Source organism: Salvelinus alpinus, chromosome 20 (genome assembly GCF_045679555.1).
Source record: "Salvelinus alpinus chromosome 20, SLU_Salpinus.1, whole genome shotgun sequence".
Classification (NCBI taxonomy): domain Eukaryota; kingdom Metazoa; phylum Chordata; class Actinopteri; order Salmoniformes; family Salmonidae; genus Salvelinus; species Salvelinus alpinus.
The window spans coordinates 53225065-53252369 of record NC_092105.1 but is presented as its reverse complement, the minus strand read 5'-3'; the positions used below and the strand labels follow the sequence as shown (position 1 = coordinate 53252369).

General features: G+C 42.1%; 1 protein-coding gene across 1 annotated transcript; it reads right to left on the bottom strand.

Annotated features, from left to right (window-relative positions):
* Positions 1-26960, bottom strand: LOC139547136 (phospholipase D1-like). The gene is made up of 8 exons (XM_071356165.1): positions 26954-26960; positions 26648-26742; positions 15620-15725; positions 15256-15346; positions 5524-5637; positions 5180-5223; positions 4670-4804; positions 1-3670 (listed from the first exon to the last, which is right to left on the bottom strand). The coding sequence occupies exons 1-8, from the start codon at positions 26958-26960 to the stop codon at positions 3480-3482; spliced, it is 783 nt and encodes a 260-aa protein (XP_071212266.1). The 3' UTR covers positions 1-3479.
* Between the last annotated feature and the right edge of the window lie 345 nt (positions 26961-27305).

Below are 27305 nucleotides of genomic sequence, written 5' to 3'. Positions count from 1 at the left end.
ACTTCTGCCGAAGTCGTTGCCTCTCCTTGTTCGGGCGGTGTTCGGCGGTCGACGTCACCGGTCTTCTAGCCATCATCGATCCATTTTTCATTTTCCATTGGTTTTGTCTTGTCTTCCCACACACCTGTTTTCAATCCCATCCATTACCTATTGTGTATTTAACCCTCTGTTTCCCCTCATGTCTTTGGTCAGAGATTCTGTCACAGTTGCGTGTATAAGTGGCAGGGAAGTCAGGTGCAGGAGAGTCAAATAGAGTGTAGAATGGAGTTTTTTAATTATAGTCCCAGTAATCTGCTCCATAACACTCATAGGAAAACATAAAACAAATATGGGTACGATGACCCGTCGCACACCTATACACAATAAACACAACACTTGACAAATAACAATCTCTGACAAAGACATGAGGGGAAACAGAGGGTCAAATACACAATAGGTAATGGATGGGATTGAAAACAGGTGTGTGGGAAGACAAGACAAAACCAATGGAAAATGAAAAATGGATCGATGATGGCTAGAAGACCGTTGACGTCCACCGCCGAACACCGCCCGAACAAGGAGAGGCAACGACTTCGGAAGAAGTCGTGACAAAAACATATGCTATACAATAAATATGTTATCAGACTGTCATCTGATGAAGTTGTTTCTTGGTTAGTGGCTATTTATATCTTTATTTGGTCGAATTTGTGATAGCTACCTATGCAGGAAAAAAATGGTGGAGTAAAAAAAGTGGTGTCTTTTGCTAACGTGATTAGCTAATAGATTTACATATTGTGTCTTCCCTGTAAAACATTTTAAAAATCAGAAATGATGGCTGGATTCACAAGATGTGTATCTTTCATCTGGTGTCTTGGACTTGTGATTTAATGATATTTAGATGCTACTATTTACTTGTGACGCTATGCTAGGCTATGCTAGTCAGCTTTTTTACTGATGGGGGTGCTCCCGGATCCGGGTTTGGGAGGAAGTAGAAGTTAATTTCTGACATTTTAACACAGATGTGCTCTCAGTCCAAAACACTGATGCTTCGAGTGGTAACTCTGTTCTCATCATCTTGTCTACACATACAGCAAATTTGGTGGCTGTGAGCCCCATACGTGGTACGGTGACTGGTTTTAATGGTGCGACCCTGGCCTTACCCATGATGAAATCACAGCGAACTTCACTCTTTCTGTTCTTCAACAACAGGTAAGGGACAATATCATAACCATTCTCACTGGCATCAGCAAAGTGATGGAGATGAGCTGAAACTGGTAATCCAAAATCACTGGGATTGATGCATCTTCTGAATTCGCAGTCTGACAGCTGGTTCAGATCCATCAACCAGTTACACCATCTTAGACCCAGAACTTCAGGGATGCTATCGTCCCATCCAAGTTTTATCCTGCACAGCTCTTGCAAAATCTGTCTTGCAAGGAATGAGGAGTGCAAGAATACTGAGCGGGTCGTAAACAAAGCTCACCATAGAACGAATGCCACTTCTGGTAAGTGGTTAGTCCTGAATGGATATTTTGAACTTTAGTGAGTCCTATTCCACGCACCATCATACTCCAAGGGCTCTTTCTACTGGTAGTACAGTGCATTCAGAAAGAATTCAGACCCCTTCCATTCTTACACATTGTTACGTTACAGCCTTATTCTACAATGGATTAAATAAAACCTTTTACACTATTATTTAAACAATTAAACATCAATCTACACTGAATACCCATAATCACAAAGTCAAAACAGATTTGCATTTTTTTTTGCCAAAATCAAACACTCTGAATTTTGAATGGACAATCTGACAATGCTTAGTGAGTTTACGAATACCCAGAGGGCACTTTGACCGCACTCTGACAATCCAGATTGAATTTGCAAACACACCCGTAGTATAAACCAGCCTTTAGTCTTGAAATCTGTGGTTGTTTAGTACATGGCCTCATGTGAATCAACTTCTTAGGGCTAGGGGGCAGTATTCAGAAGTTCGGATGACTGACGTGCCCAAAGTAAACTGCCTGTTACTCAGGCTAGGATAGAAGCTAGTATATGCATATAATTGGTACTATTGGATAGAAGACTATGAAATTTCTAAAACCGTTAAAATAATGTCTTTGAGTATAACAGAACTGATATGGCAGGTGAAAACCCGAGGAGAATCCTTCCGGAATTTTGAGGTCACCACCCATTCAAATGGTTGTCTATGGGATATTCAAAGGAAATCCTCCCAGATTGCAGTTCCTATGGCTTCCACTAGATGTCAACAGTCTTTAGAAAGGGTTTACGGCTTGTTTTTGGAAAAATTTGCTAGAATTTGTAGTTTTTCAAGGTGGCTCTCATTTGGACTGTAGTCTTGTGGCGCGTGTGGATGAGGGCGCACACTTCGTTAATTTTCTCCGGTGTTGAACATACTAATCTCCATCTTAAATTGTATAATTTATTTACCTATTAGTGTACCTGAGGATGGGTTAGAAACGCTGTTTGACTTGTTTGGATGAAGTTTATTGGTAACTTTTGGGGTTGCTTTGTCTGCATGTTGAACGACTGGAACGGGTGGATTACTGAATCAAGCGCGCCAAATAAACAGACTTTTTTGGGATATAAAGAAGGACTTTAGCGATCAAAACAACCATTTGTTGTGTAGCTGGGACCCTTGGGATTGACAACAGAGGAAGATCTTCAAAGGTAAGTGATTTATTTTAGTGCTATTTCTGACTTTTGTGATGCTTCTGCTGGTTTGGAAAATATTTTTAATGCTTTTGTATGTGGGGCGCTGTCCTCAGATAATTGCATGGTATGCTTTCGCCGTAAAGCCAGTTTGAAATTTGAGAAAGCGGCTGGATTAACAAGAAGTTAAGCTTTTAAATGATGTATGACACTTGTATTTTCATGAATGTTCAATATTACGATTTTTGTATTTTGAATTTCACTCTCTGCAATTTCACCAGATGTTGTTGAGATGGGGCGCTAGCGTCCCAACTAGCCTTAAGAAGTTTTAAAGGGATGGGTGGGGCTTGGGCTTAAGAGGGTGTGAACGATGCTGAATGGGTGTAGACAAAACAAGCTCTCTAGTAGGTGTACCAAAACATTCAAAGGCCATTTTCTCAAAAGTGAGTTTACAAGTTTATCAGTTTTCAAATCTGAATTACTTTCCCATTGTTCCTCAACTGCGGTGTAATATATACCATTTTCTAGCTCTGAGTCTTTACTGTTATCCATTTCAAATTTTGCTACATAGCCGGTCGGTCACATATTTAATTCAGTGCAGAAATGTGTAGGCGGCTTAATTTACCCTGTCCCGCAACACAACTTACTCCATACCCGGGGTTAGTTGTGCCAAGAGACCACTTTGTTTTCAAAAGCTATGTTTTCAAATCTGTAATGTTTACATGAATTCTGATTATTTCCAGGGATACACAACATCATGAAATATGTATATGTCTTTGTTAGAAAGAAAATTATATTTCCTTTGAAGGAGTGATGCTGAATGTTAAAACAACTCAACTTACCCCACTTTTTCTTATTAATTTGAATGACCTGAAACACTCTTCTCTGAGTGACAGGGCAAAACTCCCAAACTGGTAGCTCTCTCTGTCCATCACGGCCATTACCATGTCCGCGTCCTCCACCACCACCTCCATCTCACTGTCCCGCTTACCCAGCATGCTTCTGTCGTTGATGTTGGCTGAGCCTGCCAGCAGACACACAGGATGAACTTATAAATTGTGCTTGGAGTGCCACTTTAGTCTCCTTAGCACCTCATTTAACACCTGATTTGCTTACCTATCAATAGGTGGTCCAGGTATGTCATGACATAGCACAAGCGGAGGGTAAACCCTACTCCTTGAAGTTTGCAGTTGTATCTAAAAATCTAAAATGTTCTCAAAACGTATCCTTTAATGTGTGAAATTTACTCTACTTATACTTCGGATATCGCTTTCAACAGGAAAAGTTTTTAAACATCTCTGGGGGCTAGGTGTTGATTTGGGATTTAGGGTGCCTTTCACTAGGTATCTGGATGTTGAAGAAAATGACTTTCATCTCATATTACGGGTACACCTCATCTCTTTTCATGTATCTGTATGGTAAGTGTCTTTTTATGAGGAAATTAGTTAACTACGGGACAGATGTTCTGGGTGAAAGATGTTATTTTAATGGCTTCCAGAACACATTTGCAGCCAAACACTGCAGCATAGCCTGCAGCTGGAACATGCTCTCTGCTATTTTCCTGGGTGACACTGCCATCTACTGGGCAAATGGTGTACTTCTATCTTTTTCAACAGCAAACAAAAGTCTAAAAACGGTTGCACAGGACCAGTACTTTGTTTGTCTTCCTGAGAGTGTTGTGAAGTTATTTGTCATGTGATGTTTTGTAGTGTATAGGGTTAGATGCAGTCCAGCTTACTGATGATGATCATATCGCTATTCACTATGCCCATGTTGTCTTGTGTTGTTTTGATTTGATTTTATATTATCTTACTGACCGATGATGATGGTGTGATTGTTCACTATGACCAGTTTGTTGTGGTTATGTTATTTTATGTTGTGTTGTATAGTATTGTTGTTACAGTATATTATTTTACTGACCGATGATGATGGTGCGATTGTTCACTATGAGCAGTTTGATGTGGTTATGTTATTTTATGTTCTGTTGTATAGTATTGTTGTTACAGTATATTATCTTACTGACCGATGATGATGGTGCGATTGTTCACTATGAGCAGTTTGCTGTGGACATAGATCAGCTCAGTGACTAGTCTGTCGTCCAGGTCAGCATGAGTCCTCAGCCCACAGAACAAGATGTAGTTGATCCAGCAGGCTTCCACTGTACACACACACAGATGCACACACAGGTTGTACTATTTGCTCTCTCCTGTCAAAGCATCCAACATCTAGACCCCCTCACACGGCAACACTTGGGGGTTAGATTTCAGCTAATTGACTAGGGTTCTATTAATACTGCTGGCTGCAGCGAGGTGTATGAAAGCCCTTAATGCAGAGCGTTGTTAGTCAGAGAATTAGCCCATTTAAGGCATGGGATCTTTATTTCTATTTACAAAAGGGCCAGTGCTGCTCAGTTGACGCTATACATATGCAGGTTGTGTGCACTGTCGATAATGAGTGTTCAGGGGGCAGTGAGAGAGGGGCCGTGTTCAGGGGGCCGTGAAATGAATTGGCAGCCAATGGGACGTCTAGTTACTCACACATTTCAGTCTCTCGATGTGATCTCCCCAGCACATGGTCCTGTAGGGAAGAGAAGAAACAAACATCACTCAACATTGTCCACTTAGCTCAGAACTGGCTTATCAAAGCTTTCTTTTCTCTCTTTTCTCATTTTCGCACTGCGTGGGAGACGTGATGTTTTTGTGTGTTCCTTAATCGCCTTTTAAGCGTGAGATGAGGTAACTGTTGTTTTTAGCATGGCCATTGTAATTTGCCTGTCTCTAAGGCAAAGGCGCGTGTCCAGTGCTTATTTAGAGCTTAATTGAGGCAATTAGGGAAGGAGTGTGTGAGAGGGTGTGAGATTGTGTGAGCAGTGATTACCTGTAATTAAAGTACATGATGGCTTTGATGGCTTGGCCCCCTTCTGAGGAGATGTCGCCTTCGTAGCTGGGTAGCAGAGGCATCACTATGTACACCCGGAACCGCCTTTTCTCCCTGAACACACACACAAGCAAGATACATACTGTAGTAAGATACAAGAGTAGTCCTATAAATCTACCCTAATAATCCTCACTAATCATGGAACTGTTATTACAACGGTCCAGTCGTCGTGAACTGTGCACCAGGCTCCAGGGTTAAACTGCTACCTATGGTCTGTGTTCCATAATGATTCAAATATCCTACATGTCACAAATTATTGCACAACTTGTAATAAGCTAGCCTAATATGATCCTCAGGAACAACAACACGAATGTGACAGAGGAAATAAAGGTAAACTAACAATGGAATGGAATGGAGCTAAATGTAAGGAAACTAACACTAAAGTCAGTGACAGTTATAAATGGATGTGGGTATAACTGACGGTGCCGACTGATAGTGGCTAATATTTAACATGATACAAGTTGTAAAAAACACAGTGAAAAGACTGGACATTTAATTAAAACATTGTAGAAATCATAAATCAACTGGGTGGGATTGGCGCTATACTGTCATTTGTACATGGCTACCAAAGCATATCACTTGGGTCTCCAAATTTCATGACAAGTTATAATGTCAGCATTTCATAACCTTCAATGTGGAAAAGATAATATGTTGATATGCTTCAGTTTGCTGGCATATGACTGGTTTCACATTTCTCTCCAGCAATCATAAGGTAAAATAGATCTACATTTTTTAAAATGTATATTTACAATCCCCATATCCAAAGGGCTACTCATTTATAGTGGCGGCCCGGCCAATAAAATAAAATAATTGTATTAAAAATAATATATATGAAATACATATATATATATTATATAATTCATGGATAACGTTTTAGATTATCATATAAGTGCAGTAAATTTGTACATTTTCCTGTTTCAAAAATATATTGTTCAAAACAAGCTGTTCAGTTACTTACTACCCTGTCCCTCAGTGACTGCTAGCTCCACCTCGATTGTTTTGCCAGCTATTTGCTATGAGGGGGAAATGCCCCAATGAAATCACAGGATTTAATAGCATAAATTATAACAACACAAAGTAAATGGACCATCCTGGGGATGCTCAAATGTGCGTCCGCTCAGTCTGAAATTCTGGGTGTGCTCTAGTCTCCTCCTCCCAATGAGTCTCTCGCGCCAGATGGCTTACTTCTGCATGTGAGACTTGATCTGCTCTATCAGGTACAGACGGCACTAAAGCAAAAAGCCAATTGCAATTAACTTGTAAATAAATGGTCATAACAGTCATGGGAGCCTGGGACTTGATAAACCGAACAACTTCATCCGACAAGAGTCCAAGGACAGTGGGATACACTAGCTAGAACCTCTGCTTGATTTTTTGTCACTATATTGTCACTATATTTATTATTTTTAAAACAGCAACTGCGGGTATTGTTTGTATTAAATAATCATTACTAGAACAAATTATTATACTGTACAATAATTGATACATACAGTATGTTGTACTGGAGCCAAAATAATGTAAATTTCAGCGTGAACATGAACCGTCAACAGCAAATCGTTAAAAAGAAAAACATTAAAGAAATTTGTTTCATTTGACTATATACTGTACAACACTGGATGGCATGAAAGACTGCAAAAATAATGATAATAATTTAAATTCAGCTTGCAGGAATGGGTACTAAACTCAGCAAAAAAAGAAACGTCCCCTTTTCAGGACACTGTCTTTCAAAGTTAATTCATAAAAATCCAAATAACTTCACAGATCTTAATTGTAAAGGGATTAAACACTGTTTCCTACCATAAACAATTAATGAATATGTACCTGTGGAACGGTCGTTAAGACATTAACAGCTTACAGATGGTAGGCAATGAAGGTCACAGTTATGATAACTTAAGACACTAAAGAGGCCTTTCTACTGACTCTGAAAAACACCAAAAGAAAGATGCCCAGGGTCCCTGCTCATCTGCGTGAACGTGCCTTAAGCATGCTGCAAGGAAGCATGAGGACTGCAGATGTGGCCAGGGCAATTAATTGAAATGTCCGTACTGTGAGACGCCTAAGACAGCGCTACAGGGAGACAGGACGGACAGCTGATTGCCCTTGCAGTGGCAGACCACGTGTAACAACACCTGCACAGGATCGGTACATCCGAACATCACACCTGCGGGACAGGTACAGGATGGCAACAGCAACTGCCCAAGTTACACCAGGAACGCACAATCCCTCCATCAGTGCTCAGACTGTCCGCAATAGGCTGAGAGAGGCTGGACTGAGGGCTTGTAGGCCTGTTGTAAGGCAGGTCCTCACCAGACATCACCGGCAACAAACCTACCGTCGCTGGACCAGACAGGACTGGCAAAAAGGGCTCTTCACTGACGAGTCGAGGTTTTGTCTCAACAGGGGTGATGGGCGGATTCGCGTTTATCGTCGAAGGAATGAGCGTTAAACCAAGGCCTGTACTCTGGAGCGGGATAGATTTGGAGGTGGAGGGTTCGTCATGGTCTGGGGTGGTGTGTCACAGCATCATCGGACTGAGCTTGGTGTCATTGCAGGCAATCTCACCTCTGTGCGTTGCAAGGAAGACATCTTCCTCCCTCATGTGGTACCCTTCCTGCAGGCTCATCCTGACATGACCCTCCAGCATGACAATGCCACAAGCCATACTGCTTGTTCTGTGCGTGATTTCCTGCAAGACAGGAATGTCAGTGTTCTGCCATGGCCAGCAAAGAGCCCACTGAGATCTGCCATGGCCAGTGGAACTTGTTCAGTTTATGTCTCAGTTGTTGAATCTTGTTATGTTCATGTAACGGATGTGAAATGGCTAGCTAGTTAGCGGGTACACAAATATTTACACATGTTAAGTTTGCTGAAAATAAACACAGTTGACAGTGAGAGGATGTTTCTTTTTTGCTGAGTTTGGAACGAGTGGCCGACTTCTCCATGGCCAGGAAGAACAATCTCATCTGCTGAGAGATACGATTATATTAGTTTGTTATACAGGAAAAGTAAAAACAATACAATCCTCACAACACTACAAGACAATCACACCAAACATAAATAACTGTAGAGGAGCAAGTAAATGAGTAGAGTACTAGTGTGCAAAAGCCAATAAAGTGACTGGGTAGTATTGTGTGTTGACTGTGACCTGGTGTTGTTGAATGTCCGGCAGGGGGCAAGAAGGCAGGGGGCAAGAAGGATTGACAAACAAACACAGATACAAACACAAACTACTAGGTCATCATTCTTACCTTAGCTGAGTGATCCATGGTGACGACAACGTTGAATCCATCGCTGGCCATCAGATCCATGTCTATTCCCTTCACCATCAAATCAAATCAAAAATGTATGTATTTATATATCCCTTCGTACATCAGCTGATATCTCAAAGTGCTGTACAGAAACCCAGCCTAAAACCCCAAACAGCAAGCAATGCAGGTGTAGAAGCACGGTGGCTAGGAAAAACTCCCTAGAAAGGCCAAAACCTAGGAAGAAACCTAGGGAGGAACCAGGCTATGAGGGGTGGCCAGTCCTCTTCTGGCTGTGCCGGGAGGGTGGAGATTATAACAGAACATGGCCAAGATGTTCAAATGTTCATAAATGACCAGCATGGTCAAATAATAATCAGGAGTAAATGTCAGTTGCCTTTTCATAGCCGATCATTAAGAGTATCTCTACCGCTCCTGCGGTCTCTAGAGAGTTGAAAACAGCAGGTCTGGGACAGGTAGCACGTAGCACATTACAATTGATCATTCAATTAAATTTGCTTTTGCAAGCTCATCTCCCACAGTACTAATCCAGTATTGACGGAAGTCCCACCTTCGCGTGAATCCCATGTGGGATAAGTGACCCCTGGTGGTAAAGAATCGTCAGTAATGAAAAAAATATACAGTATATATACATATATATATATATTACATGTGACAGCAACCGTACGCTCACATTTGTAACAAGGGGTTACACTTAGGATAGCCATCCAATCTAAATTGATTGAATATCGGTGTCTCATTTAAATTATGAGATATTTAAAACTTTTTCACATTAACCTAGATGGAGCAATGCTTTAAGGTTAATTCAAGTTTATTTCTCAGATAGCCTATACAGGTATGATTGATCCTTAACAGTGATTAATTATTCATGTATTGGATGGTTCATTAATGTCTTTAAATAGATTTTAAAACGTTTTCTCAGTTTCCAACAACTCAAAACCCAAACTTTGAAAAAAAAAACTTTTTAGCAATAATGTGCAAGCAATCAGAGGGGGTGGTTCCCAGTCCCCCGCTAATTAGTAAACCCTCACCTATAAAAGGATTGATCTCAGCAGCGATACAAACCTTAACTATGCCATCTGCGGAAAAACAGCAGAAATTGAGGAAAACGCTCTCCAAAATCAACTATTGGGCGTAGGCATTGTAAAGGTTCACGCCAGTTTAGCCCTGATGTATCGCCATCAGAGATTGACATCGGTCTAGTACCGCAGTGCAGAAGCACGAGCAAGAAACGGTTGACATGAAGAGACAGGTGGAGAGAACCAGGACACCAATGACAAAAACAGAAGAGGTAAACATTCTGCTTGCTGAGGAACAACGTAATTTAATAGTAATTTTAAAAAATGATGACGATGAACGAGCACAAACTCTTCAACAAAATAGTTTTCTACAGTAACAAATTGATTTAACAAAACTAAATAAGTGTAGGCCATGCCAAACTAGATGAATCTGTTGAGTTATCTACAAACAGGAGTGTGCAATTTGATAACCCGCATACAGTTTTGATGAATGTTACTCAAAGCAATAATATTCTAGTCTAAATGCTGCAGACCAAAGACGATTAGTTAACCTCTCTAGGATAGGGGTCAGCATTTTCACGTTTGGATGAAAAGCGCGCCCAGAGTAAACTGCCTCCTACTCAGTCCCATATGCTAATATATGCATATTATTATTAGTATTGGATAGAAAACACTCTGAAGTTTCTAAAACTGTTTGAATCATGTCTGTGACTATAACATAACTTATTTGTCAGGCAAAACCCCGAGGACAAACCATTCAGATTTTTTTTTTTAGGTCACTCTCTTTTCAATGCGATTTCATTGGGAATCCAGATTTCTAAGGGACTTTTCTGCAGTTCCTATCGCTTCCACTGGACGTCAACAGTCTTTAGCAATTAGTTGAGGTTTTTCCTTTGAGAAATGAAGAAGTAGCCATGTTCAGAATGAGGCTCCAGTGAAGTGTACTGTTTGTTAGAGGCGCATAACCAGAAAGCATGCTACACATTGTTTTCCTCCGGGATTGAACACAGATCATCCCGTCTTCAATTTTATCGATTATTTACGTTAAAAAATACCTAACGTTTTATTAGAAAAGTAGTTTGAAATGTTTGGACAACGCTTACAGGTAACTTTTGAGATATTTTGTAGTCACGTTGTACAAGTTGGAACCGGTGTTTTTCTGGATCAAACACGCCAAATAAATGGACATTTTGGATATATATCGACGGAATTAATCGAACAAAAGGACAATTTGTGATGTTTATGGGACATATTGGAGTGCCAACAGAAGAAGCTCGTCAAAGGTAAGGCATGAATTATATCTTTATTTCTGTGTTTTGTGTCGCGCCTGGAAGGTTGAAATATGATGGTCTGTGATTGTTAGTTGGGGTGCTATCCTCAGATAATAGCATTGTTTCCTTTCGCCGTAAAGCTTTTTTGAAATCTGACACGTTGACTGGAATCACAACAAGTGTAGCTTTAATTTGGTATATTGAATGTGTGATTTCATGAAAGTTGAATTTTTATAGTAATTTATTTGAATTTGGCGCTCTGCATTTTCACTGGATGTTGGCCAGGTGGGATGCTACCATCCCACATTTCCCAGAGAGGTTAATGAACACAATGTCTAAGTTGGATGACAAATCAGCAGAATTCATTGAAGTCATTGACCAAATGAATGATGAGAGAACTCAGGTGTTGAAGATGAAATTATTGATATCTAAGTAAGCGGAGGAAATATCATCACTGAATCTCTAGATAAGTATGAGGCCGAACGGAGCAAGTGCGACACTCGTGTGTCTAAAATCAGTACTCTAAGCGCCCAAATGGACTCTGCGATGCAGTAGAATACAATCCTTAGTTTACAATCTAGAGGAATTCCAGAACGTTCATGCGCTACAGCGTGACTACCCAGTCAAGCAACCGGAGCTCGGTACTCAAAGGAGTGAAGATGATAGAAGGTTTCAGACTTTGCCTCCCTCGTGTCCCTCAGTCTTCTCCTCTTGGCCATTCGGCACAGAGTATTATGGCGCCTCTTCGCAAACAAAGCCGAAGCTTGGCTTCTCCTCTTCTTCTTCTCTCTTCAGGTTCGTTCATCTACAACAGCAACACGTACAAAACGACTACGTCAAACAAGCTCGGAATGAACACCCACCAGCTTACTATCATAGGCTTTGTTCAGCTTACTTTGGCCAACTCACTGAAACAGGAATGGAAGAGCTGTTACCATTCAAACAAATGTTTCTGTCGAACATGTATCCCACCTTCATTACCTACTTGGGCCCTACAGCCCACGTTGGCTTGCCTATTTTACAGCTCAGAGAGCTTGCGAGCACAGCTTTTGAGGCATCAAAGTATGCAACGCTAAGGGCCCTGACATCTCAGTTTCGAAGACTGACCAAGAGCACTCACTCCAGTTAGAGGGTGCATCATCAGGTATTGGAGCGTTGAGAGATGAAGCACAACAACGGTTTCTACCAAGAAACCATGATACCAATACCGACCGCAGTCAAAATAACTGTAAAGTACGTCGCCATCGAAACAACTACCATTACAATCGACCTGATTGCTACGTTCCTGCACCCAACCCACACAAAGTGTCAGAGCACAAGGGCAACAAAGGGTTCATGGATGATCAAAACGTAGACCAATATAAAAGTTCTACTACATGGAGAACTAAAGTGAGAAAAGTCACTAGGACTAGACGTGGAATTGACGGACTAGGACTAGACGTGGAATTGGAACAGGTCCGCCGGAATTAACGCCCTTAACAAGGACGTTAGTAATCAAATTACTCCTGCTCTCAATCGAGACCCTATCCAGGGCCCGCTCAACCAAGAAACAAGCCCACAGGCTTTTTCTATAGACTCTGATACAAAGGTTGCGAAGAAAAAGATAAAAAGCTTCGCAAAAGCCAAATCCACTCAAAATCCGATAAGTCAATCTGTTTTCACCATGAACAGAAATGACATATCACTTTGTTGAAAACAACCCCTCCACTTTGTGGGGAATATGTCCGCTACACGCATTTCAAAGAGAACATACCTGAAAACAGTCCCGGAGGACTGCTTAACCTGTCATGCGCTAATTGATTCGTGTTCGACAATATCGCTCTTATCCCTAAAACGCTGTTCAATGATCTCAAAAGGGATATGAAGCCAACTAAACATTGATAAAAAAGGAATGATGCAACAATACACTTTGCGGTTTCACTCAGACTACCTCGCCTCTCACATTGAGACTCATGCTGAAACTACACTACCAGGACGTATCGCTTGTTCACCCTGTGCATGTTACTAGCCTCGAATTTGAACCCCTGCTACTTGGAGCAGACTTGGTGCATCGTTTTACTCCCACTGGTGGATTGGATAACCAACCAAGTATGGTCACTGGTCCCAGTCCACTAACCACACTGTCTCCTCCTAAAGCCAGCTGCAACGCAGTCATCCACGAGGGGTAACTGTCAACAGCATCACTTCAGAAAAATAAGTTTCGAAACCTCTTGGTGCAGAATCGTATCCAAGGAGATATTACGATATCTTGACACATTCCATCAGCAAACCTGATTGACCATTCTTTTCATGATTTCGAGCCAGCAGTCTCTGTGAATGAGCACCTTCCCTCCTCCTTGCAGTCGTGCAATACTATAGTTGAGATGAAACCCCTAACCCTAACTCTTAACCTCTCTAGGGTATGTGGGATGGTAGCGTCTCACCTCGTCAACAGCCAGTGAAACTGCAGGGCGCCAAATTCAAAACAACAGAAATCCCATAATTAAAATTCCTCAAACATACATGTATTTTACACCATTTTAAAGATACACTTGTTGTAAATCCAGCCACAGTGTCCGATTTCAAAAAGGCTTTACGACGAAAGCAAACCAAATGATTATGTTAGGTCAGAGCCAAGTCACAGAAAAACACAGCCATTTTTCCAGCCAAAGAGAGGAGTCACAAAAAGCAGAAATATGGATAAAATTAATCATTAATCTTTGATGATCTTCATCAGATGACACTCATAGGACTTCATGTTACACAATACATGTATGTTTTGTTCGGTAAAGTTCATATTTATATCCAAAAATCTGAGTTTACATTGGCGCGTTATGTTCAGTAGTTCCAAAACATCCGGTGATTTTGCAGAGAGCCACATCAATTTACAGAAATACTCATAATAAACATTGCTAAAAGGTACAACTGTTATGCATGGAATTTTAGATCCACTTCTCCTTAATGCAACCGCTGTGTCAGATTTTAAAAAAACTTTATGGAAAAAGAAAACCATGCAATAATCTGAGTACGGCGCTCAGACGACAAATCAACCCAAAGAGATATCCGCCATGTTGTGCAGTCAACAGAAGTCAGAATAACATTATAAACATTCACTTACCTTTGATGATCTTCATCAGAATGCACTCCCAGGAATCCCAGTTCCACAATAAATGTTTGTTTTGTTCGATAATGTCCATCATTTATGTCAAAATTCCTCCTTGTTGTTCGCGCGTTCAGTACACAATCTAAACTCACGACACGTGTGCAAGTCCAGCGGAAAGTATGGATGAAAAGTCCATAAAGTTCCGTTACAGTCCGTAGAAACATGTCAAACGATGTATAGAATCAATCTTTGGGATGTTTTTAACATAAATCTTCAATAATGTTCCAACCGGAGAATTCCTTTGGAACAGGAGCTACCTCTCATGTGAACGTGCATGGTCAGCGCATGGTCAGCTCGTGGCACTCTGGGACAGACCTTACTCAATCCCCTCTCATTTGCCCCCACTTCACAGTAGAAGCATCAAACAAGGTTCTAAAGACTGTTGACATCTAGTGTAAGCCTTAGGAAGTGCAACATGACCCCATTTCTACTGTATCTTGAATAAGCAAAGAGTTGAAAACCTACAAACCTCAGATTTCCCACTTCCTGGTTGGATTTTTTCTCAGGTTTTAGCCTGCCATATGAGTTCTGTTATACTCACAGACATCATTCAAACAGTTTTAGAAACAGTTTCAGAGTGTTTTCTATCCAAATATACTAATAATATGCATATCCTAGGATCTGGGCCTGAGTAGCAGGCAGTTTACTCTTGACATGCTTTTCATCCGGACATGAAAATACTGCTCTATACCCCAAAGAAGTTAACCCTAAACTGAAACCCTTAACTCCTAACTCTAACCCTAATTGTAAACCGAAACCAAAGCCTAAAATAGCCTTTTTTCTTGTGGGGACCGGCAAAATTAAATGCTCCTTGTTTTACTATCCTTTGAGGACTTCTGGTCCTCACAAGGACAGTACAACCAATTACAAACACATGTGTGGACACAGACACATAAGCACACATTGTAAACCCACATGTGAAAACACACATCATAAAAACACAAATGCAAATGCAAACACACACACACACACACCTGTACGCTCGTAGGATCCTCTGTGTCAGTGCATCTCCTATGCTGTTGTGAATGGTTCTGTCTGCACAGCTGATGAAAAACTGGTTCTGGAAGAGAAGCTTTGGTTATGTACCAAAAGTGGTTGACTGATGAAGGGCCAAAACATTTCTTATTGTAAGACCACACCGACATCGCACTGCACTTGACATCGCATTGCACCGACATCAGCTCAAGGATAAATTACCTTTAAAAGTCAAGTGCAGTGTGATGTTTGCGCAGTGTGACTTGTTTGAATCCCAGCTTAAGACAAGTAAGTTTTCATACAACCTCATTTGACCTAGGTAAGCAGTCTTATAGCTAAAGTATGACGGTCACCTCTACAGTATGTAGATTAACTGTTTGCTGTTCTGGATGGCAGAGATGTAGGCCAGGTATATAGACTCCTTGTGGATGTTAGATCCTATAGACCACTGGCCTATCAACCTCAATACCTAAATGCAGAGAAATACATTTTTCATACCTTTAAAACACACACACACAGTTTCATAACACATGCTGATAGTACAGTATATTCGTATAGTTTTGTGTGTGTGTTCTCCCTACATGTACATTGCCCTGTGTATGTTTTCCCAGGAGTGGCGGCAGCTCCATGGGGGCAGAGAGAAACTTGGGCATCAGACAGGGTTAAAACGTTATTCAGAGTGCTTCCTCACCAACTACAAGCACACACACACACACCCAGGTAAGCAAACACACACACACACACACACACACACACACACACACACACACACACACACACACACACACACACACACACACACACACACACACACACACACACACACACACACACACACACACACACACACACACACACACACACACACACACACACACACACACAAAGAGACAAAAAGAGAGTTGATTAAGACCAGACATCAGAGCATTGCGTTGACTGTGAAAATCATCCCCAGAAAAAGGCTACTAATTACACAGGAGAATAGCTATGTGATGTCACAGTTCCCTTTGACTCCAATATGCTGCCCTTACATCCACTTAGACAGAGGATCAGTGTGTGGTGTTCAGAAGTCACTGGCCTTCTCTGTCTACTTTAACAGTGGGTCTGATTGCAGTGAATGCTGGGTGTACGAGGGTAAACTCATCCACTAACTGTGCTCTTAATGTTCTAGAATCCCTATTGTCCACACCAGACACAACTCTTTAACTACTGTGTCTGGTGTCTCTTGATGAGCTTGACCAAATCAAGGGAGAATGAATGAGGTCAGTAAAATGGTGTACTCATAAGAACAGTATTGTTCTTCAGGGGGCAACTAACTGCTAGTCTGGGTGCCCGGCTGAGCGATTAGCATTGTTTGGTGCAAAGCAGATTTACTTGGTAAAACAACCGCCACATCTCTCAAATTCTGCTTTTAAGAAAGGAACGACAAAATGTAATGTACTGTATGTGCTATTCTTTGTTGAATTGTTGAATTTATAAGAGGTTAAACTAGCCTTTTAAAGTGACAATGCTTGGATTTCAGCTTTATCCAAGTTTCCTTATTTCCTTATCAACATTTCACTTTCATTATCAGAAGCTGCATTCTCATCTTTCGTCATTTTCAAAACATTCATTTAATCTCTTATTTTTTCTCCCTCCACAAATTTGTGGCTGATAAGTAAGGTGGTGGGGGTGCAAATTAGCCGTCTGTATCTCATGTCAACATTCACCACAGGACCAAGGCTAATCCCAGCCCTGTGTTTTTAAACAGATGGTTACTAGTACAATAAAAAGTAGCAAATTATTTTAGCAGCAGGCGTCTCAGGCAATTAACAACTGGCATAATGTGTTGATTAAATATCCATTCAGTCTCAATGAAGAGAGAAACGCTCTCCTTCTCCGCCTAGACTGTTGCTGGCACACATCCGAGAGCCAGCTACTCAAACTACGGTGACCTTGATGCAGAGAGAGACAAAGGTAGACTTACCAAAGACAAAAATAACCATTTCAGATACTGTGTTAATTCGGTCTTTGTTTATCGAGGTCAGTCAAGTGTTGGTCTAGTTGGTTTTATGGAGAGACAATAGAGAGGGATGAAGAGTTTAACACAATAAACAAACTGGGTCTTTGGGTTGATTAGGTTGCATGTGTTTTTTTAAGCACATGTTGAATCCACCTATTTCAAACCAAAATGAAACGACAAGCATCAACGTCTCACTTATTTAATGTTGAATTCACATTAGTCGATAACCTGAATTCAACAAAACTGGATGTTGAGCAGATGTCTGGTTGTAACTTTTTTCCGATCGTTCTACTGTTCTATAGAGTGCTGTTATTTGGATTCATGTCAATTTATCTTTTATGTAGAAACCTTAACAGGCTTAACATGTGTATCTTTTAGTGGGATGGTTATTGTGCATTAATTATGTTTTAGGCATCAACTAATCTATAGTAACAGACACAAACCAGCAGACACAAACTGAGGATTATACAGTCGGGAAAATACTAGAAGTCTTTATAGTAACTGATACTGAGGGCCTACAGTTTATACACAAATTTACTGTACAGTACATCTGATACGGCTTCATGTTCATATCTCTGATTAAATTATTTTCATTTTGAAACTGTGCTTTCTTTGTGAGACCAATGAATGGAGAAAATGACTTCGGGCCTTGTTCCCTGATCAGCAGTAGTCAATTGCCACCCCAATTGACTACCCGGGGCAACCCAATGCAATTGCACTTTGTCTTTGAGCCAGAAATTTCTCATTTTCAATCAAACACATAATCAGGGCCATTCATCTGGCTGTGGTCCCCCTGTATTCTCCTCTTTCTCTCTCTTTCTCCCATTCGCACCTAGCTTCTCCCTTTCTTTAATTACTCGGGAAAAAACTCTACTCCTCTGATCCCCAGCCAAGCCTGAAATATGACTGGCGTTATTCTAAAGGAAACCATACAGGCTCAAACCAATTCAATTACCTGACAATCAAAGTAGAAAGGGCCTCAAATTGCCCTGAAATGGGAGCGAGGTAGAGATGGTGGTGGTGGTTGTATGGGTGAGCGAGGCTGGTATGGAGAGCAGGGCACAAAGACTAACTGCAGGGGGTGCTAAGCTCAAGCTAATAAATATATCCCTCTATTGAAGAAGGACTGGAGAAGGACTGGAGCACTCAGAGAAGTGGGAAACAAATCAACAACCTTATAGGTCATTTAGATAGCATGTTTGTCCCCGACTGCAGCACTTAAGGTATATTTAGTTCATCATTTCACGTTTTTCGACTATGCTTCATGTGAAATTTCCGTGCTATTATTTCAAAACTGTAGGGATTAAATGGTGTTTGTATATGAGAGTGCAGAGTGTGAAAATGAGAATTGATGAGGCATTTGCAGAGCTAATATCATATATAATGCATTGTCTTAAGCTTTTGGAAAGTTGTAAACAACATAAGAAATGATAGTTTCCTGTACATGAAATAAATGTTTTATATTATGTTATTATTATTATTATATATATATATTTGAATTGCCTTCGACTTCAAGACTTCCATATCATAAGATATTGTGAAGAGAAAGATATGACAACCAAAAACAAACAGTATGTAAAGAAACAATGTTATTTTGTCTTACCTTTGTAAAATTCCGTCTCGGAATGAAATGCCTAGCGATATCTCGGGCAGCTCTGCCCTGCACCGCCACCCCAATATCATGCCACGGCATTTGAGGGTGTTTTGAACCTGTCGATAAAGTCTTCAACAAAAGCAAACAAACAAACAAACAAGAACAAATCAAAACATAACTTTGTTAAGCCTACCAGGAATATGCCTACATCTGCATTGTTAGGAGCTAGTAAAATAAGCATTTCACTGCACCCGCTTTAACATCTGCTAATCTGTGTATGCGACCAATAAACTTTTATCTGATTTTGATTTGACACACACAGACACAATTGAGCCTGGGTGCATTGTGATTGTGCATTCACACAAAAGAAGAAAACTACCACTCCTTCCCCACCACCCACCCCAACTCAATAAGGAACAAAACATAGCCCCTCGTCCTATGTGTGGGGGGGGTGATCAAAGATTGGCTTTAATCTCAGTCATTCCCTGCCTGCCCATGTTTCCCCTTTCCTTCGTCTGGAAATGGCAGAATATTTTAATGTATGTATCTGCCAACAGTCCCCTCCCCCTGCTGTGTCTTACCTAGTTATTACTGTGTGAGCCCTAGACCCACAGCTTTATAAAAGCACAGATGCCAGGGCTGGGGGAACGGAGAGGTATGCTTTGTCCCAAATGGCAGCCTATTCCCTATACAGTGCACACATTTTGACCAGGGCCTACAGGGCTCTGGTCAAAAGTAGTGCACTATATAGGGAATAGGGTGCCATTTGGAATGCACATGTTGCGAGCAGTGGAGAGAGAACTGACAGCAACCCCCACTGGCTGCAGAATGGGATAGTTTGGGAGAACTCAGGTGCAAACTGACAACTTCGATTTTTTGTTTTTATGGTTTGTTTCTTCTTTTGTTTGTGAGGGGTTATTTTTGTTGTTTGTTTCTTTGGGCCATTTGATGATTTGGGATTGATCGTATGAAAGAGAATCCAGTTGTCGTATAGTTCGTTTTTAAAAAATGTGACCTTTTGCTGTTTCAGCAATTGTAAAAAAAAAAAACACACACACAGACACACACAAATTAAATCAAAACTAACTCAATGTCCTTCATGGTTTGTGGCATGTTCCAGGTTAGTCTATGCTTGACTAGGCACAGCACTATGCAGTGTTTTTGGATGAGGTTAGAAAACAACATTTTGATATTTGGAATGTCAAACTGTGTATATCAGAATACGGGCCGCAACTGAAATGGAGGAATGTAGAACAGTCCAGGACTGAACAAAATAATGGACACCAGGGTTCGGGTAAATAAGAAAATAATTTGTATTTGTATTTGTAGATGTTCTGATGCTCATTAGTGTTATAGTCACTCATACTAGTACTACAGGTTTACTACCTCTAAAATGACCCTTTCCCCTTTTCCTAAATTGAAGCAGAGTATAGGTGTAGTACTGTCAAAAGGCTTGTTGAGCTTGACCAATTCTTTGAAAATGAAGCTGCAGTAGTCTTTGCCATGCCAGAACCTGGTTTCTCCACACAACTCATTGTTACTGATGTGACTCCTTAGGGAGCCTGTCTCTGAAACACACACACGCACAGATCACACACTAACACAGGGTCAGGATCACAGGGCTAAAGGACCAACACTCAACACATTAAGTATTTATTAGCACAGGAGTAGTGTAGGAGTAGAGATGTCGACTCACCATAAGGTAAGTGCAGATACTTGATAACTAATAGTGGTATTAGAATAGAAGCAGTAGTAGTAGCAGTACTAGTAGTGGTATTAGAATGTAGTAGTAGTAGTAGTGGTGGTGGTATTAGACTAGTAGCAGTAGTAGTAGTAGTAGTGGTATTAGAATAGTAGCAGTAGTAGTAGTAGTGGTATTAGAATAGTAGTAGTAGTAGTAGTAGTAGTAGTGGTGGTGGTAGCAGTGTTAATAGAATAGTAGTAGCAGTAGTAGTAGTGGAGGTGGTAGCAGGGTTAATAGAATAGTAGTAGTAGTAGTAGTAGTAGTATAATAATAGCAGTAGTAGTGGTAATAGTAGTATTAGAATAGTAGCAGTAGTAGTGGTAATAGTAGTATTAGAATAGTAGCAGTAGTAGTAGTAGTAGTAGTAGTATTAGAATAATAGTAGTACAGTATAAGTAGTATCAGTAGTAGTAGTACTGGTAGTAGTAGTAGTAGTAGTAGTGGTATTATAATAGTAGTAGTATTAGCAGTAGTATTAGAATAGCAGTAGTAGTGGTAATCGTAGTATTAGAATAGTACCAGCAGTAGTAATAGTAGTGTAATATCAGTAGTTGTGTATTAGTAGTGCATGATGTACTATAGGGTAAGGGTCAGGAGTAGTGAGGTTGTAGTAGTAGTGGTAGTAGTACTAGTAGTAGTAGTAGTAGTAGTGGTATTATAATAGTAATCAATTAAAATCAAAGTTTATTTGTCACGTGCGCCGAATACAACAGGTGTAGGTAGACCTTACAGTGAAATGCTTACTTACAGTCGCTAACCAATAATGCGAAAAAATGTATGTGGGTGTGTGTGGGTGTGTGTGTGTGTGTGTGTGCGCGCGTGTGTGTGTGTGTGTGTGTGTGTGTGTGTGTGTGTGTGTGTGTGTGTGTGTGTGTGTGTGTGTGTGTGTGTGTGTGTGTGTGTGTGTGTGTGTGTGTGTGTGTGTGTGTGTGTGTGTGTGTGTGTGTGTGTGTGTGTGTGTGTGTAGATAAGTAAAGAAATAAAACAACAGTAAAAAGACATTTGAAAATAACAGTAGCAAGACTATATACAGACACCGGTTAGTCAGGCTTATTGAGGTAGTGTCACGTTCCTGACCGGTTTTCTGTTATTTTGTATGTGTTTTACGGTCAGGGCGTGAGTTTGGGTGGGTAGTCTATGTTATGTGTTTCTATGTTTGTTAAAGGGTGACCTGATATGGTTCTCAATTAGAGGCAGGTGGTTTTCATTTCCTCTGATTGAGAGCCATATTTAGGTAGGTGTTTTCACATTGATTGTTGTGGGTGGTTGTCTCCTGTGTCTGTGTTTGTCGCGCCACACGGGACTGTCTCGGTTTGTTTGTACGTTCGTTCTTTTGTGTAGTCATTTTCCTGTTCGTGAGTTCTTCGTTGTATGTAAGTTCGCATGTCCAGGTCTGTCTACGTCGTTTGTTATTTTGTTAGTTATTCAAGTATAGTTCGTTTTTGTCTTGTTTAAATAAATTCATCATGTCCTATGACAAGGCTGCATTTTGGTCGAATCCCTGCTCCTCCTCTTCGGATGAAGAGAACCACCCACCGTTACAGAACCACCCACCAACCAAAGACCAAGCGGCGTGGGAGAGCGCTACAGCGAAACCAGGATTCGTGGACATGGGAGGAGATATTGAATGGAGAAGGACCCTGGGCTAAGGCAGGAGAGAATCGCCGCTCTCGGGAAGAGAGGGAGGCAGCTAAAGCCCAGGAGCGGTGGTTTGAGGAGGCAGCAAGGAGACGTGGCTGGAAGCCTGTGAGTAAAGGGAGAGTGGCGAAGTCAGGTAGGAGACCTGCGCCCACTCCCTGTACTTACCGTGGAGAGCGAGAGTACGGGCAGACACCATGTTACGCAGTAGAGCGCATGGTGTCTCCTGTACGTGTGCACAGCCCGGTGCGGTACATACCAGCTCCTCGTATCGGCCGGGCCAGATTGAGTATTGAACCGGATGTCATGAAGCCGGCCCTACATATCTGGCCACCAGTACGTCTCCTCGGGCTGGCTTACATGGCACCAGCCTTACGCATGGTGTCCCCGGTTCGCCTACATAGCCCGGTGCGGGTTATTCCACCTCCCCGCACTGGTCGGGCGACGGGGAGCATACAACCAGGTAAGGTTGGGCAGGCTCAGTGCTCAAGGGAGCCAGTACGCCTGCACGGTCCGGTATTTCCGGCGCCACCTCCCCGCCCCAGCCCAGTACCACCAGTGCCTACTCCACGCACCAGGCTTCCAGTGCGTTACAGGTAGTATGTACATGTAGGTATGGTTAAAGTGACTATGCATATATGATGAACAGAGAGTAGCAGTAGCGTAAAAAGAGGGGTTGGCGGGTGGCGGGTGGCGGGACACAACGCAGATAACCCGTTTAGCCAATGTGCGGGAGCACTGGTTAGTCGGGCTAATTGAGGTAGTATGTACATGAATGTATAGTTAAAGTGACTATGCATAGATGATAAACAGAGAGTAGCAGCAGCGTAAAAGAGGGGTTGGGGGGGCACACAATGCAAATAGTCCGTTTGGACTTTAACCATTTGGTTACCTGTTCAGGAGTCTTATGCCTTGGGGGTAAAAACTGTTGAGAAGCCTTTTTGTCCTAGACTTGGCACTCCGGTACTGCTTGCCATACGGTAGTAGAGAGAACAGTCTATGACTGGGGTGGCTAGGGCCTTCCTCTGGCACCGCCTGGTGTAGAGGTCCTGGATGGCAGGCAGCTTTGCCCCAGTGATGTACTGGGCCGTACGCACTACCCTCTGAAGTGCCTTGCGGTCGGAGGCCGAGCAATTGCCGTACCAGGCAGTAATGCAACCGGTCAGGATGCTCTCGATGTTGCAGCTGTAGAACCTTTTGAGGATCTCAGGACCCATGCCAAATCTTTTCAGTTTCCTGAGGGGGAATAGGTTTGGTCGTGCCCTCCACGACTGTCTTGGTGTGTTTGGACCATTCTAGTTTGTTGTTGATGTGGACACCAAGGAACTTGAAGCTCTCAACCTGCTCCACTACAGCCCCATTGATGAGAATGGGGGCGTGCTCGGTGCTCCTTTTCCTGTTGTCCACAATCATCTCCTTAGTTTTGGTTACGTTGAGGGATAGGTTGTTATTCTGGCACCACCTGGCCAGGTCTTTGACCTCACCCCTATAGGCTGTCTCGTCGTTGTCGGTGATCAGGCCTACCACTGTTGTGTCGCCTGCAAACTTAATGATGGTGTGGGAGTCGTGCCTGGCCATGCAGTTGTGGGTGAACAGGGAGTACAGGAGGGGACTGAGCACGCACCCCTGGGGAGCTCCAGTGTTGAGGATCAGCGTGGCAGATGTGTTGCTACTTACCCTCACCACCTGGGGGCGGCCCGTCAGGAAGTCCAGGATCCAGTTGCAGAGGGAGGTGTTTAGTCCCAGGTTTCTTAGCTTAGTGATGAGCTTTGAGGGTACTATGGTGTTGAACGCTGAGCTGTAGTCAATGAATAGCATTCTCACATAGGTGTTCCTTTTGTTCAGGTGGGAAAGGGCAGTGTGGAGTGCAATAGAGATTGCATCATCTGTGGATCTGTTTGGGCGGTATGCAAATTGGAGTGGGTCTAGGGTTTCTGGGATAATGGTATTGATGTGAGCCATTACCAGCCTTTCAAAGCACTTCATGGCTACGGACGTGAGTGCTACGGGTCTGTAGTCATTTAGGCAGGTTGCCTTTGTGGTCTTGGGCACAGGGACTATGGTGGTCTGCTTAAAACATGTTGGTATTACAGACTCAATCAGGGACATGTTGAAAATGTCAGTGAAGACACTTGCCAGTTGGTCAGCACATGCCCGGAGCACACGTCCTGGTAATCTGTCTGGCCCCGCAGCCTTGTGTATGTTGACCTGTTTAAAGGTCTTACTCACGTCGGCTACGAAGAGCGTGATCACACAGTCGTCCAGAACAGCTGATGCTCTCATGCATGCCTCAGTGTTGCTTGCCTCGAAGCGAGTCTACACTTGTAAGACATCCAGACACAATGTGTGCCTGACTCCCTCCGGAGGTGGTCAGGAATATCTCAAAGTGTTGGTCTCCAAGTTTTGACTGTAGTCAACAGCTAGTTTCTGCAGTTGATCTGCACCAACTTTATCCTGCAGCCATCGCCTGCAATGTGAGAGGCTCTATTGTCATTCAATCAGTACGTGTTTTGTATGACCCATGCAAACTTGACCAAAGGCATGACTGAAGCAGGAACCAATTTGCTGAGATTCATGTGGATATATACAAATAAATGTGATATTTGAGCCTCTCTCTCACTTATTGATTGTACACACATAATATTATATTATGATTTCATTTTGTGAGTGTGTAATATGGGGGTTAGACACTGTACATGTTCATTTCAACAAACATTTTATAAACATTGGCAACACTACCATTTTGATATGAGCATTGCTGTTGGAAAACGACATTAGTGTCCGACTTTCGGCTGACACAGATGCACCTCGCCCGACTTAACTCTTCGACTTTCATCTACAGTTGGAGGCTTTAGCCTTACCACTCAAACACGACCAATATCAGTGGCGATGCTCATGGCAACGTCATGTTGCTGAGTCTACCTATAAATTCCAAAGTCAATCTCAATGTGACACTCCATGTTCAGAAGCTTGAAAACCCACTTAGACAAAAAAGCATAAAAACCACACTCAAAAAATTGGTCTCTTGGCTCAACTTGCCATTGGCTCAACCATTGGCTCAATTTACCCCATGGCCAGTAGCTCAACTTACCCCAAGGCAAACATTTGGACTATATTAGCCCATACAGCTACAAGGATGCACTTTAATTCTAGGTTTAGGACCTCATATAGAAGTTTATAGAGACCCCAAGTCCCAACTGATCTACTTTTTAAAATGATCTACTTTGGTTTTAGATACAAGCGTCATGAAACCTCTAACACAATAAATTAATTTGACTCTGAAAATCAGTTGTTTTAGACCTAACTTGCTTACAACTTTTTCCATGTGGTTTCTTCCTTCACAGACACCATGACATGATGACCTCTTCCTAAATAGTTGATCAAATTATTAATTTTGAGTATGCTTTCCTAGAAACAAGGGTGGCTTAACTTACTCCTTTGGCTCAACTTACCCCACTCTCCCCTAATGTAATTGTATAACTCACCATAAGGCAAGGGCAGGGAGTAGTGAATACATAGAGAGTCAGACTCACTGGAGTGCAGTGAAAGACTTGTTGTGCCATTCTCTATAAAACAGCATCCTCAAGCTGAGGCTGGCATTGCTACTGCAGTTCTCTGAGATGGAGAAGATACAGAGATAGAAATACATTTCTGGAGATACATAGATATACACAGAGGCTCAAAGAGGCACATACTGTGTACTGGACAAAAATATAAATGCAACAGGTAAAGTGTTGGTCCCATGATTCATGAGCTGAAATAAAAGATCCCAGAAATGTTCCATACGCACAAAAAGCTTATTTCTTTCAGATGTTTTGCACAAATGTGTTTACATCCCTGCTAGTGAGCATTTTGCCTTTGCAAAGATAATCCATTCACCTTACAGGTGTGGCATACCAAGGAGCTGATTAAACAGCATGATCATTACATAAGTGCTCCTTATGCTGGGGACATCTAAAATGTGCAGTTTTGTCACACAACACAATGCCACAGATTTCTTAAGTTTTGAGGGAGCGCACAATTGGCATGCTGACTGCAGGGATGTCCACCAGAGCTTTTGCCAGAGAATGTAATGTTAATTTCTCTACCATAAGCCTATTCCAATGTTGTTTTAGAGAATTTGGCTATACGTCCAACCGGCCTCACAACTGCAGACCACTTCTTCACCTGCAGGATCGTTTGAGACCAATCATCCGGACAGCTGATGAAACTGTGGGTTTGTACAACAGAAGAATATCTGCACAAACTGTCAGAAACCATCTCACAGAAGCTCACCTGCGTGCTCTTCGAGGGTCTTGACCTGACTGCAGTTCGACGTCGTAACGGCTTCAGTGGGTAAATGCTCACTTTCGATGGCCACCGCCACGCTGGAGAAGTGTCCTCTTCACATATGAATCCCGGTTTCAAAGGTACCGGGCAGATGGCAGACAGCGTGTATGGCGTCGTGTGGGTGAGTGGTTTGCTGATGTCAATGGTAGTGGTGGGGTTATCGTATGGGCAGGGATAACCTGTGGACAATGAAACACAATTGCATTTTATCGATGGCAATGTGAATACACAGACACCGTGACGAGATCCTGAGACCCATTGTCGTGCCATTCATCTGCCGCCATCACCTCATGTTTCAGCATGATAAGGCACGGCCCCATGTCGCAAGGATATATACACAATCCCTGGAAGCTGAAAATGTCCCAGTTCTTCTATGGTATGCATACTCACCAGACATGTCACCCATTGAGCAGGTATGGGATGCTTTGGATTGATGCGTATGACAGCATGTTCCAGTTCCCCCCAGTATTCAGCAACTTCACACAGCCATTGAAGAGGAGTGGGATAACATTCAACAGACCACAATGAACAGCCTGACCAACTCTATGTGAAGGAGATGTGTCGTGTTGCATGAGGCAAATTGTGGTCACACCAGACACTAACTGGTTTTCTGATCGACGCCCCTACCTTTTTTTAACTTCTTATGGCTGCAGGGGCAGTATTGAGTAGCTTGGATGAAAAGGTGCCCAGAGGTGCCCACAGTAAACTGCCTGCTGCTCAGTCCCAGTTGCTAATATATGCA